A 13,774-nucleotide genomic window follows, 5' to 3' on the forward strand; every position below is an offset into this window, starting at 1 on the left:
ATCTACTGAGGTTCAAGTGTCAGCTGCTACCTTGTACCCTCTCCTCCTCGTTTCTATAGATATCAAAATTTCCCCCAACCTTTTTTCCTTTCTTTTCCTTTACTACTCTATTTCTCTTCCCTTCCCTTTCCATTCTTTTAAAATTATCAAGATATAGCAGAATCACTTTGTCTAATTAGGTTCCCTCTTTGAACCCTGTGTATTGTCAATGGCATATAAGATCCTCCTGTCCATTAACAGACTTCACATGGAGCCCATTAAAAGAAGCTTTCTTAGGGGAAGCTTGCTTGTGGGAAGGCTTTCACACTTTTGTTAATTTCTAATTAGGCACTGAGTCATGAGGGTTGTGATGCCCTCTGATTCTAAAAAGGATATATAAAATGTTTGGGTCTCAACAAAAGTAGATTGCTGCATGACTCAGCCCCACCTAGCTTTGAAAAACCCAGATGTTGGTGCTTCTCTCTCTGATAACTGTATGTATTGCCTTGGTCAGACAGTTGGATCTGTCTGTTGATCTGTGCTAGTTTCTCAGACAGAAGCCCTGTCTGTTGGTCTTTATTCCTCTCCTTGTATTTTCTCTGAAGTTCAGAGTGCTGACTTTTCCCCTGAATTAGCAAATGTAATTAAAAAAAAAGATTGTTGACCCCTTAAACAGCTATCTTTCCTAGTAAAGCAGATCTAAGAACCTGTGGTAGCAGCCATCCTAGGTATACCAGTGTGGTTGCCGCTACACTCTGATGATGATGGAGTTCACAGAGGACACATGTATCACCTTCACAGACTAGAATATAAGCAGTTTTCCCTTGTTTAGTCCTTTATTATTGTTTACGTTTACCTTTATGTGTTCCATATAACTCCTGTGCTTGAGCTTCAAAGTTCATAGCTATGTTCTTTTCATCAGAAATGCTTGGATATCCTCTATTCCATTAAAATCCAATCCTCCTCTCCCCCATGTAGGATTATACTCAGTTTTTCTAGGTAAGTAATTCTTGCCTATAAGTTCACATTCTTTGCCTTCTGTAATATAATTTTCCAAGCTCAAGGTTCCTTTATAATGGTGGTTGCTAAATCATGGGTGATCCTTACTATGGCACCTCCATAACCAAATTCCTTCTTTCTGGTTCCTTGTAGTATTTTCTATTTGTCCTGTTGTCTCTGAATTTTAGCTATAATGTTCCTGGACATTTTTTTCCCTAGAAAGTAACTGGTAGATTCCTTCTGTTTCCATTTTGCCCTCTGGTTTTGAGAGATCTGTGTAGTTTTCTTTTAAGAATTCCTTTTTGAAATATGATATCTGGGCTCTTGTTTTGATCAGGTTGTTAAAGTTGTCTTATTTTTTTTTTCTTCTTAGATTAATTTTGACCTTGATTTAATATTTCTTGTTATCTCATGAAGCCCTTGGCTTCTGTTTGAGCCATTCTACTTGTTGCTTGTTCCAAGCTGTAAATTCTCCTTCTAAGTCTTTCTTCCATAGCTCACATTTCTCTTCCAAGTTTTTCCTCAAGCAGTCTCATTTCATTGAAATGAAAACACTTTAAACTCCGGCTTCATTTTTTCCTAGGAATTCTAGCTGAATTTGACCCAAGCTGTTTTTTTTTTCCCTTGAGGCTTTTCTTATAGATAATCCTCTTCTGTGTTTATGTCTTGAGTGTCCCTGTTAGCATAATGGTGTTTCGAAATGAGATTTTTTTCAAAAATGTTTCTAATTCTTCCAGACTACTTCCCGACTTTGGCCTTGATGTTAGGGCCTGGTTCTATAAAGTTCTAAAGGGAAGGTCTAGGCTGGTACTTTTGTTGCTTTCTTGGGGTAATGAGGATCTCAGGGACAGCTCAGGCTCAGGACCTACATTCTTTCAAGCACTCTCCAAGTGGTCTGATGGTAAAGTGTGATTGCTGCTCTCCTGGTCTGAGCTATCCAAGCTCCTGACCTAGATTTGGGTCTGAACAAAAGCAGATGGCTACTGGACTCAGCCACTAACTCTGTTAGTTCAGAGTTACAGAATTGCCAACTCCATTTTGGTATGGGATTGCTGTCCTGGTTATTTCTCTGAAGACTTCAGATTAGACTGGAAGCTGGAACTGCTACCCTGCTCTGTACCTGGGATCTGTATCACACCACTGTGGAGGGGAAGATAGGTCCCTCTCTTCTGTATGCCCTGAATCTGTGATCAGGCAACAAGGCTGCCAGTTTTCATCTATTCTCATCATGGTTCTCTGATACGTGTTTACAGGTGCCTGATATGGTTCTGGGACCCTCTCCTGCCCAGGTTCATAGCTTTTCCCTGGTGCTAGCATCCTCCATGCCCCACATAATATGCCACAAACTAGGCCCCATCCCTAGTATCCTTTCTGTCTATATCCCTATGTAGTCCTGGGCTGGAAAAACGATTCACCATCATGTTGTTTTTTAAATGTCCCTGTCAGTACTCAGTCTGATGTGTTTTCTAGATCTGTTTGGATGACTTTTTTTTTTTGGTGGGAGGAGGGGGAAGGGAGATCATCATTGCACTGATTCCTGTTTTTCCACTATCTTGGCTCCAGCCAAGGTATACCATAAATAGTTTTTGTCCTTTATTTCCTTCCCCTTCTCCCCCTTTCTAAATGTCCCCCCTTTCTACCTTCTCATCTATTTCTCTTTTTCTATTGCCCCCTTTTTCCTTCCCTTCCCTATTCTCCCCCTTTTCTTTGTCTTTCTCCTTTTCTTTCCTTTTGTAAATGCCTATCTCTATGGTGCTATTCTGGGCACTATACAAAAGAAGTGGCACCAGTTTCGTCCTTGACCCCTGAAAACTTATGATCTAAAACAACATAGACACTGTTGGAAAAGAAGAACTTTCATACGGGTCAATAGACATTGAACAAGTCTACAAACCAGGGTAATGACTCTAGCACTTTAAGTGAATCCTTTATGGAGGATTTAGGAAAAGACAGGGATGATTAAGTATCTTTGGAATGGTCAGAGGAAGTTATTTAACACCTTCTTGTCTCCAAGGACAGCACTCTAACCTCAGTGTTACACTGTTTCACCCATTCTTATTAGCAATATAAATATGCATGAATTATAATGTGAGACATAAGAATTATTTCAATATTATTTAGGTCATACTAGTTGGAATCTACCCTTGAAGGTATTGACCATCTTTGTCTTTCCTTCTTTTACAGGTATTAATTCATTAATAGCACACAATATCTATGAGGCTGCTTACCCACTTCATGATGTAGGTATCCTGTTATCATTAACATATGAAAAACAATTTAAAGCAGTTTAAAAAGCAACGATTACCACCTTACGTGGATATATGAAAAGTCATGGTTCTGATATTAGCAGGAATATGTGACACATATGCAGTAAATCTATAACAATATCGGAGAAGTTAAATCAGTAAGTTTTTAGCCTGTTTATATGTTATCTTAATTGTTATTACTCTAAATGTTAAATCTTTATCCAATTACTAGTCTAAGGGAGGAACTGAATTCTATCATATTTGGCATTCTTAATTAAAATAAAGCAAGAATACAAAAAATAAGTCATAGCTAAATGAAAACATGACTCACTGGAATGGCAAATCAAGAAATTAATGGAGTTGGTATTACTGGACATCCAGGGGGCAATGAGAAACATTATTTCACAGAATACTTTTTCATCTTGTCATGATGACTTAAAGAAAAGAACATGAAAATCATCAGGGTGTATGCACTAACTTCTTTTGCAAAAGATTAGGAGTCAGAGAAGTTCTTGATGCAAGAATTTTAGGTCAAATAAATGCATACTTTAATAGTCAGGGATTTCAATGCAAAGGTAGGTGCAGAGGCTGATGATGAAGGTTATGATGTAAAATATGATTTAGGATTTAGAAGTGAGTGAGGTTAACATCTCCACAAGCAGACTCATAACTGTGTATTTTGCATACTTTCTTCAAGAAGATAGATAGGAGGGTCTGGATAAGGTGAATACCAAATACCATTATAGCAAAGGAAAAAATTGCTTATGTTCTAAAAGATCAGTTACCAATGTGGGAGTTTCTGAATCCACTGTTTATGTAGACTTAGACTTGTGAGGACAAACATGAAAATAAATACCAAGCTAGATGAAAGCAAAAGTGAGAAGATAATGGCATACAGTTCAGGTAAATTCTAACTCATTTAAATAGTGTAGTAAGACAAAAAAAAAGGAGTGGGGGGAATAGTTAAAAGAACAGACATTTGCATTCACTGTGGGCATTTCCCAAGGAATTTTAACCAACCTAAATAAGTCACAAGAATGAAGAATTCACAAAGAGTTAAAAAAAACTGCCTCAATCAGCAGTACTCTCTCTCTATGCCAAGCAGAGCGATATGGAGACCATGGGCAGCACAATTTAAGAATACGAACTCAATTTTTAAAATCTCATGAAGAAAGATGGTGGAAGATTATGAGCCATACACTTCACAGAGCAATGAGAACCATTTGGAGGGGAAACCATGTTTTAAAGAGGCTGGTGAGAGACACAATTAAGCCAGATCATCCTAAAGGCAAGAATGAAAGGAGAAAAAGGAACAAGACCAAAAAATGGAAAAGATCTGTGAAAATTTTCATAGTAAATCTTGTTCTCCATGAATTTCATTGGAGTGACCACTTTTGGAATCTTAACATCTTAGTCCTCAGTGTGCTACATGAGGATGTAGAAATGGTTCTAAAGAAACAGAAATGCTCAGAGCAGCTGGACTGATCTAAGTATGCACAGAGGCAGTCTGTATTGGAAGCAACATATTTGTGAATTCATTAAGAGACTGATTCTTTAGAGCTCTGAAAGAAGGTAGGATACCAAATGCTTAGGGAAAAAAATAGACCTTTTATTTACTGAAAAAAAGGTCATCAAGGAAAAAAAATACCTACTGATCCACATACCTATCTTTTCATTTCTAGAAAATCTTTATGAAAATGATCTGTACACTGCTTGAGGTCATATTTGATGGAGGATTGGAATAAAAACTGGCAGGCTTTCATGAATGATATTCTATACCAGAGTCACATAATTGACTGAAAGGTGTGAAAAGTACAAGATTTCACTATGCTTATTGATGACTATTTTAAAAAAATCTAAACCCCAAATTAAATTGATTTAGTAGAGCAAAATGCCACCTAAAAGCTCTCCTCCAATAAGCTATTTCATATGCATATGCCAAAATCACGCAATATTCCTTGAGATATGTGACAACCTAAATAATTGTGTTTGCTCTTCAGAGTATTAACATCAAGAGAGGCACAAAAGCAGGAAGACATATGCTTGTCAAAGATGTTTCCACTGACTTGGAAGCTATCTAGCACAGAGTCCAAATAGAAACAGAATTTCCCATAGATGGTGAGGTCCTTCAGATGTTATTGTCTGCAGATCACATTGTGTTAATGCCATCAAATCCCCAAACTCTACAGAGATTCCTCAATGAGACGCATACTCAAAGACTCCTATCCACAAAGGGGGAAAAACAAACAAACAAGTAGATAAAGAATACTTATTATTTGGCCATGATATGTAGTTGAAAACTGCCTGTAAAAATTTTGTCCATAAGTACATACATTTTGGACAAGCAGTGCAGATGAACAGTGAACTTGGTCTAGAATTAAAGAGGACTGGGTTAGATTGCTTCTGGGAAACTACATCATGCTTTTAATGACCTAAACTTTCTTTCCTGAACAAAGGTTGATCTTTTTAACAATGACACTCTTCTGGTGGTAGCAAGTCATGGAAAATATACTCCCCAAGGAATTAAAATTGAGTGCCACCCAGAGTTCAGTGGAGAGGTAGTGTGAATAGACTGCAACACATTACTGACTGAGCAGGGAATGTGGTGCAAGGGATATCATCTGGGATATATGTAACTGAAAAAGGACGCAGGCTTATTGTGTAATGAGAGCAAGGGGGTAACTGATAGCCCGTATGCTCCTTCAGTATCCATGCAATGTTAAGACATCTAGAGGAAAGTAGTCAGTAAATTGGGTGACCCTCCTAATTCCTTCTGGAGAATTTATGGGAGGAAATGGAGAAAAGCACACAGGCTAAAAATAAGGTGTGGGTAGTTTGAGATCTACATCAATCATATTGCAGAGGTTTGGAATTGGAAGTAATGACATTCTTTCTATTTTGTCAAGTCTGAGTGGAAAGATAGGACTTGTATCATTACCAGGTAGGGCAGGGGTAGTAGAGATTAGCGGAGGCAGCATGGAAGAAGTTGTATTTGAGCTGGACATTCAAGGATGGTCTAACTTTGGGAAAAGAGAGAACAGAATATATTAGAGCCATATGGAAAGGAGTGAACTAAGGCAGAGACATGAAAAATCAAGTTATGTTCAGGAGATAGGTGATGGGAACATAATTTGAATTTTATTTGGTAGACAATAAGGAGCTACTAAAGATGTTTGAACCATAGAAAAGTTTATCTGATGGGGTGTGATGGATGTTTTATAAAATGGAAAAGTGAGAAATGGGAAGATCTACTAGTAGATTGCTGCATTACCTCAGATGATTGGTAATGAGGATTTGTGTTAGGATAGCAGTGGGAAAAGAGTAGAGAGGACAGATGTGGGAGGTATTACAGACTTAGAATCAATTGAAAACTGAGAAGAGCAGAGATGACAATAAAACTCATGGGATACTATATGAATGATAATTCCATTGGCACAGAGGGGCAGAAAGTAGAACAGATTCTGGTGGGGAAGATATTAAGCTTATTTGGGGACATATTCAGTTTAAAGTATTAATATGCACAGCAATCTGTGACTCAAAGGATAGGTCAGTTCTGGAGACATAGATTTGAGAGTCATCTGTGAGAGGAAATCTTTGAGCCCATGGGGAAGAATGAGATTTCCAAGGGATAGGAGGTAGGGAAAGAGAAAAAAGAAAGCCAAGTATAGACCTTGGGAAAACCTAACTTAAGGAGTTGGAAAGGGAATGAAGAGCTCAGTGAAGGAGATAGAAAAGTAGTCATTATTGAGGTAGGAGAAGAAGTAGTAGAATGTGGTAAATAAGGTAAAAGAGAAAAGAATATCCAGAATGAAGGGATGATTACTATTGTCAAATCCTTCATCAAGAGTAAGGGAGATGATGAATGAAAAAACCCCCACCTGGAACAAAAAACTGCCTAGTAGGAGAGTATGTATGTTGGGGAAGTGGAAGGATCGGGTAAAGACAACTTCCTTAAAACTTTAGTCAGTAAAGGCAATGTCAGGGATGGGATGGTAGCTAATGGGGCAGAGGAGTCAAAGGAAAGGTTTTTTGGGAGGCTGTTGTTGGAGAGAATTGAGTATGTTTTACAGATAGATGGAAAAGAGTCAGTTGGGGAGATACAGAGATTGAAGATGTATGAAAGAGAATGGATAATTCTGGAGCAAGGTTCTGGAAGAGGCATTAGGGGTTCAAATCACAGGAAGGTACAGGGAGAGGAATTAGCCCTGACAAAGAGTAGGGATACCTATGTTTTGAGATAAGAAAGGAAGGAAGAGAGACAGGGTGAAAATACTTAGAAATTTTAGCTGTGGAGGGAATTTGAAAGGGCTTCCATCTAATATTCTCGATCTTCTCAGTGGAATAGGAGGCTAAATATTAGGGGTGGGGGTTACATTTGTAACCTCAAGAAAAGGAAAGGTTTAGTTCAATTGCATTGAGGAATGAGACAAAGAGTCAAAGATGAGAGTAGTGAGTTGATCACTCACTGGAAGTGGATGAAACCAGCTTGATTTCATTATATTTTTTTTCATTTTATTTCATTCCATTTTTCTAGTGGCACTCAACAGTCTGGGATAATGAGTGGAAAAACTGAATGATAGGTCAAAAAAGCCTGGATGATTGAAATCAACAGATAATTCCCTAACACTTCTTTTTGCCATTCCCAACATGTGATTTCATCAGTGTAGGGATTTTTCAATGAGGAAACCTCTTTTATTCAGATTACCAGCTGTTCTGTAAGTTAGTCTTAGAAACTAGTCCACTAAGAGCTTAAATATCCTGCCCAGGGTTATACAGTCAGTATGTGTTACAGGTAGGACTTGAATACAGATCTTCCTGACTAGGTGTTAGCTTCTTCAGTCACTTATGCCAGGTTCCCCCTGCCCCCACCATGTATGGACTTTTGCCATCAGTTTCTAACATAATTGAAGATATAAGTATCCATTGAATTTAATTGAACCTCTTCCTCCCACAGCATTTCACAATGAGGGTCAAAATATATTGGCCTCAGTTTGAGTTTTTTCCTTTCCTTGTCTTTGACTTGGTGGAGGGATGAAAATTAAATATCATTTAGATGGTGGAAGGAAGGACACAATGATGGAGGAAAAAGAAAAGAAGTCAAAAGCTTGAATAATGCATAGATAGTCTCATTTACCCTGGATTAATTAAGAGGGTACTGTACATGATATCTGGACTGATGCCATAGAAATTTCTCCTCTATAAATTCCTTTTCCCTCTCAACTTTGGACATTTTTTTTTATAACCATGGATATGATGCACGAACATAGTAGGATAACTCATAAGTATATTAAAGAAATGTATAGCAAGTGCTATCATTGAGCATGAACCTTTTTCTGAAACAAATATGGTGGATACATTCTATATGTGGGAGATGTCAGTAGATAATTATGACAAATGTCTACTGTGCTACTAAGAATATAGACTGGTGACCTAAAAAATAAATCAGATCAAGAATATTGAGAATTATGGGAAGATTTACATAAAGCAAAGCAAACAGAAACAGGAAAACATCATAGACAATGTCTATGACAATGTAAGCAGAAAGAATAACAGCAAAAATTGATATCGAATGCTGTGTAATTAAAATCACCAAGATTGACTCCAAAAAAGAGATATGAAAATGAAGGTCGTACTTGTTGTGGCTGTGGGCTGGGGGTGTGAAGCATTACATATAATTGGTTGATGTAGTCTAAGCTAGTTTTATTGCACTTTGTTTCTTCTTTGTTATATAAATGGAGACACTTGATTGGGGGGGGGAATATGATGAGAAATTAAGGTGGTATAAAAAAACCATTAACAATTTAAAAATAAATAAATAGTATTTCTGATAAAGATAGTACTTGGACCAGAAAGGTGATGGTTCAGAATTTTAAAAAGCCTTGGGACACCAGTTCTTCTCTCTTCTTCCTTTTGACTCATCGATTGTCCCTCCCTTTACTTCAGGGTGAATATGAAGGTCCTGAAGCTGACATGAATGACAGAAAGGTAAGTCTGCTCTACAGACAAGGCTATATAGACTTAGGATGGTGTACCGTATGCCCATGAGAACAATGAGGGACTGGAGAACTGGGAGGAAATAAAGAGGTGAGACATTCACCCTGAGTGTTGAAAATTTCCATGTGGAAACTCCCTCTACCAAAACTGATCAGCAGCTGCTCTGTAACATACAGTCTTTAAAGAGTTTCCTGGGGGGACACTGAGATGTTGTCCTGACTGATCACTCACTCATTAATTTATTTAATTTATTTGTCCATTTATTTATTCATTTGTGTGTGTGCTTATCTATCATTCATTTATTTGTCTATCTATCTACCTTTCTATCTACCCATCGATTGGTCTATTTATCTATCTATCTATCTATCTATCTATCTATCTATCTATCTATCTATCTATCTATCTATCTATCTATCTATGCTTCCTGACTATCTTATTGAGAGCAGAACAGCTTCACACACTAGTATTCACTATTTTGCCCAGACTTTACCCCCTTGCCTTGAGGATTGGTCTTTCCAGAAGAGAAAATAATGCACTAAGATAAATATTGGAAATTAGGACCCAAGTCTTCCCTTTCTAGCTCTTCCACATTCTCCATACATGACTAGTAACTTTATCTGGGCTGTAAGCTCCTTGAAGGCAGGGATTCTATAATCTGTAAAATGCCTTGTCCAGAACATTGAATATAGCAAACGGTCATAAGTATCCTGTCAGATAGTTGGAAGGGACCTTTGAGGCCAGTGAATCTGATTTCCTCACTTTACATGTGAGGAAACTGAGATAAAAAGTGACATTCAAAATCATGCAACTAGTACCTGTATGATCAGGATTTGAATACAAATCTTCTTAAGTCCTTAAATGCCTTGATATAGGAATCATTAAAAATTATTCTCTAGGCTTTAGTTCCTCCCTCTGTGCACTGGAACCCTCTGTCTGCACCACAGGACCTTCAGAGGAGAACAGCTATGTATTTCCCCAGGTATTGATTTCTCCTGTGTGTTAGGGCTTTGAAATGAAAAGCATGACCTTTAACTACCATTTAAAATGTGCTGTTTTAAGATGGAAGGGAAGAATGCTCTCTTCAGGCTGTCTGTGGCTCTGAAGGAACCTTTCAAGTTCCTTATGCTTTTTAAAAATTATTCTTCTCATCTGAATGTGCAGGGATATATAGTGTAGCCACTACTTAGAAATGAGGAAAAGCTTGGTAAAGGTCATCTGGGGACTTTTATAGTGGGGATGTCTTGTTGAGGAGTTGGACTAGATGTAGCAGAAGTCTCTCCTGAATTTGGAATTCAGTGATTCTGGGACTCACGAATTAGGAGGAAAGGGGCCTCTTTAAAAAGATACCTTCAACTCAAGAGGAAACATGCTACTCCTCCTCCGCCCGACAAGTGATGGACTCACACTGAGTGTAGAGACATGCATATACACACATGCATGTGTGTCTTTCTCTGTATACACACATATGTGTACATGTACACATATGTATATACAGTACATGTTTGTGCGTGTATTTATGTTCATCTCTCTTGCTCTATGTTTCTGTCTCTCTAACAGCAGTCAATGGGGAAATTTGTTTTGCTTGGTGTTATACATGTTTGTTTTTCACTTTTTTCAATGGGGAGGAGGAAAAGGTAGATTTTTGTTAATTGAAAAATATAAAATTTAATAATAATAGTAATAAAAGAAGATACCATCACTTTCAGGCACAAAACTCCCCAAAAGGAACATGAAGCCTTGGTGCGCAGGGCAGAACTCCTTGTTGTCTATTGAGAGTCCCTCCCTTACGCTTTCTAGGGTTATGGAGGAAGCTGCTATAGCTTTCCACCTTTGGACTGGCCTATCTTGCAGCAGCTCAACAGTAGCTTCTTACAGATATCTTCCTACTTAATTTTGTGGGGACCTCCCAACATAACCAATCGGAGAGGGGGAGGGTGAATCGGCTAATGGGTGGGCTAGAGTGGGAAGGAGGAGGAGGTGGGGCCAAGACTTCCCCACCCCCCACCTAACTCTGTTGTCTGGAAAAGCATTCATCCCCCAAGTTGCCTTTTGAATGGGTTTCTTTTTATCCTGCCTATTAGGCCTTGTTATGAAGTGTTAAGTATTAAAAACATAAAAGGTCTTTTCCAGAAATACTGCTGAGATTGCTTACACATGTCCCCTCACTGCTGGCCCAGGGAATGTGCTGTAGTATTTCCTTGTCTTAACCTCATCTGTTTTCTATCTGATGCTAATAGCCTCGGTGTTTAATTTCCTGAAAAGTCCCGGATCAGATTTAAAGGGAAAGAAAAGGGAAAGAGGGAAACATTTCTATACTCCTCTTTCCCTATCCCATCTCACCTCTCTCATAGCAACCATTTTCTCTGTCTTCTCACTCTTTACATTTATGTTCTTCCCCTTTAAATGATGGTTATAACTCTCTCACTTTATTTAGAGCTTCCCTCCTGAATATTAGTGACCTGAACCTGTCTGAGGTTCTGTTCCTCACATTTGTTGGTGAAAAATTATTTAGCTTCTCAGAAGTCAAATTCAGTCAGGCTTCAGTTATCAGGCCTAGGAGAGGAGAGGCAGGGCTTGAATAATCCAAAACAACAGATAATACCTAAATTGCTTATGTTTGACTTTGGAAATGATTTCAAAAACTGGTAAACCTGCTTTCCTAAAGAGAGCTTATTTAAAATAATATTTAAGATGCCATAAACCATCTAGTGATTATGGGAGGAGCCTTGGGCCAAAGATAGGTGGTAGGGAAAGCCAGAAGAGGATTGAGAATTCTAAATGTATTATCTACAAAGGTTATAAAGGGTTCACTAAGGAGAGAAAGGGATCTGTTCCTGTTGATGCTGAAACTTAATTGGTATACACACACACAGGCCCACAAGACCCCATGATGTCTGAAACAAAGCCCTTTTATCCTGGCCTGGGTGGATGCTTTTTTGGAGTCTGCTTCTCCAAGGGGAGAAAGAGGAAAGTTTAAGATCAGCCCCAAACCATCATCATTCTAAGAACAATGCTCTATTCCCGGTAGTATTTCTTGGAAAGTGTGTGTTTAGCTGGGTAGAAAATAAGATTGCTAGCATAGGATTAGAAGATTTGGTGGAGGTAGGGGTTGGGGTCCCAATCTTGAGATTACTGAAATCTCCCCTTTTTCTCATTTCTTTAAAAGTACCAGTTCCTTTATAGCACCTGTGCCTTCCTTCCATTCCATAAGCAGTTGCCATGCTTTGAATGTATTTCCTCCTCCTTTCTGAATGTTTAAGTCTTTGTTATCTATTATCCAATCAACTGACTTTTAAGATGTTATAATGTGTTGGGCGCTGTATTCAGACCTGGAGATACCAAGATAAAAATTGAAACTGTTCCTGTTATCAAAGAGCTTACAGTCTATTGGGGAAAGTAGTGTGTGTAGATGTATGTGTGTATACTCATGCATGTGTATGTGTGTGTAAATATACACACATATATACACGTGTCACATATGTATACACCCTCTGAAGCATGCCCATTCTCCACACAGCTGCCAAAGAGATTTTCTAAAGTTCATGGCTGACCACTTAACTCCCTTACTCAGTAAACTCCATTGGATTAAATATGAGGTCTTTCCTTTGATGCTTTAAACTCTTCACAGTTTGGCTCTTTCCCACCTTTCCAGTCTTATTGTCCATTATTTACCCTCCTTAAACACTCCTTCTTGATGTTTCTCACAGGAAAAGCTCCATTTTCTATCTCCATGCCTTTATGTAGGCTGTCTCCTAAGCCATGAGTGCAGTCCCTTCTGTCTCTTGAGCCCTTCATGACCCAGATCAAGCAATACCTTCTGTGTGAAGGCATTTTCCCCAGATGCTAGTGCCTTCCTCCCACAAAATTAACTTGCATCTGTTTTGTACATGTTCTTTATATGAATATATTATATATAATGTATATATGCATGTACACATACCGTGTTTCCCTGATAATAAGACACTATCTTATTATTTTTTTTTGGACAGAAAAACACCAGAGGGCTTATTTTCAGGGGAGGGCTTATTTTAATGAACATTGACAGCAATTTTAATAAACAGGTAAATGTGAACAAAAAAATGTACCTTTATTCAATAAGCAAATCGCTGGGGAAGAACAGGATGATGCGCTCACTGCTGCAGCTCTGATTGGATGCAGCTCGGAGCACTGCGTGCGTTTCACGGGGGAGGGACGGCTCATACAGAGGGTACCGTAATATAGCGTGTAGCGCAGGGGATCACCTTCACTACAGTAGCAATCTCAATAGGGCTTATTTTCGGGGGCGGGCTTATTTTAGAGGAATCTTACACAGTAAGGGGAGGGCTTATTTTCGGGATAGGTCTTATTATCGGGGAAATAACGGTATATGCATTTTATCTCTACTGTTAAAATGTAAACCTCTTACAGACAAAATGTTTTAGTTTTGTCCTTGTATACTCAGTTCTGAGGACAGTGATTAGCATATAGTTGGGAATATCTAAATGCTTGTTGATTAGTTGACCTATATACAAGGGAATTTTAAGGGTAAACAGAAACAGCTAGGGGGGTTAGGAGTG

At 38.4% G+C, this 13,774-nt stretch overlaps 1 protein-coding gene across 1 annotated transcript in view; it reads left to right on the forward strand.

The window, feature by feature from the left end:
• ANO2 (anoctamin 2) overlaps nt 1–13,774 on the forward strand; it is a 573,391-nt gene that overhangs the window by 209,036 nt on the left and 350,581 nt on the right. Inside the window, exons 9-10 of the mRNA XM_069106084.1 lie at nt 3,163–3,218; nt 9,168–9,209. Of these exons, the coding sequence (XP_068962185.1) occupies nt 3,163–3,218; nt 9,168–9,209 (98 nt within the window). The remainder of the gene's footprint in view (nt 1–3,162; nt 3,219–9,167; nt 9,210–13,774) is intronic.

Source organism: Petaurus breviceps, unplaced genomic scaffold, assembly GCF_028583685.1.
Source record: "Petaurus breviceps papuanus isolate PSGF00001 unplaced genomic scaffold, PetGlider_PUasm1.0 78, whole genome shotgun sequence".
Classification (NCBI taxonomy): domain Eukaryota; kingdom Metazoa; phylum Chordata; class Mammalia; order Diprotodontia; family Petauridae; genus Petaurus; species Petaurus breviceps.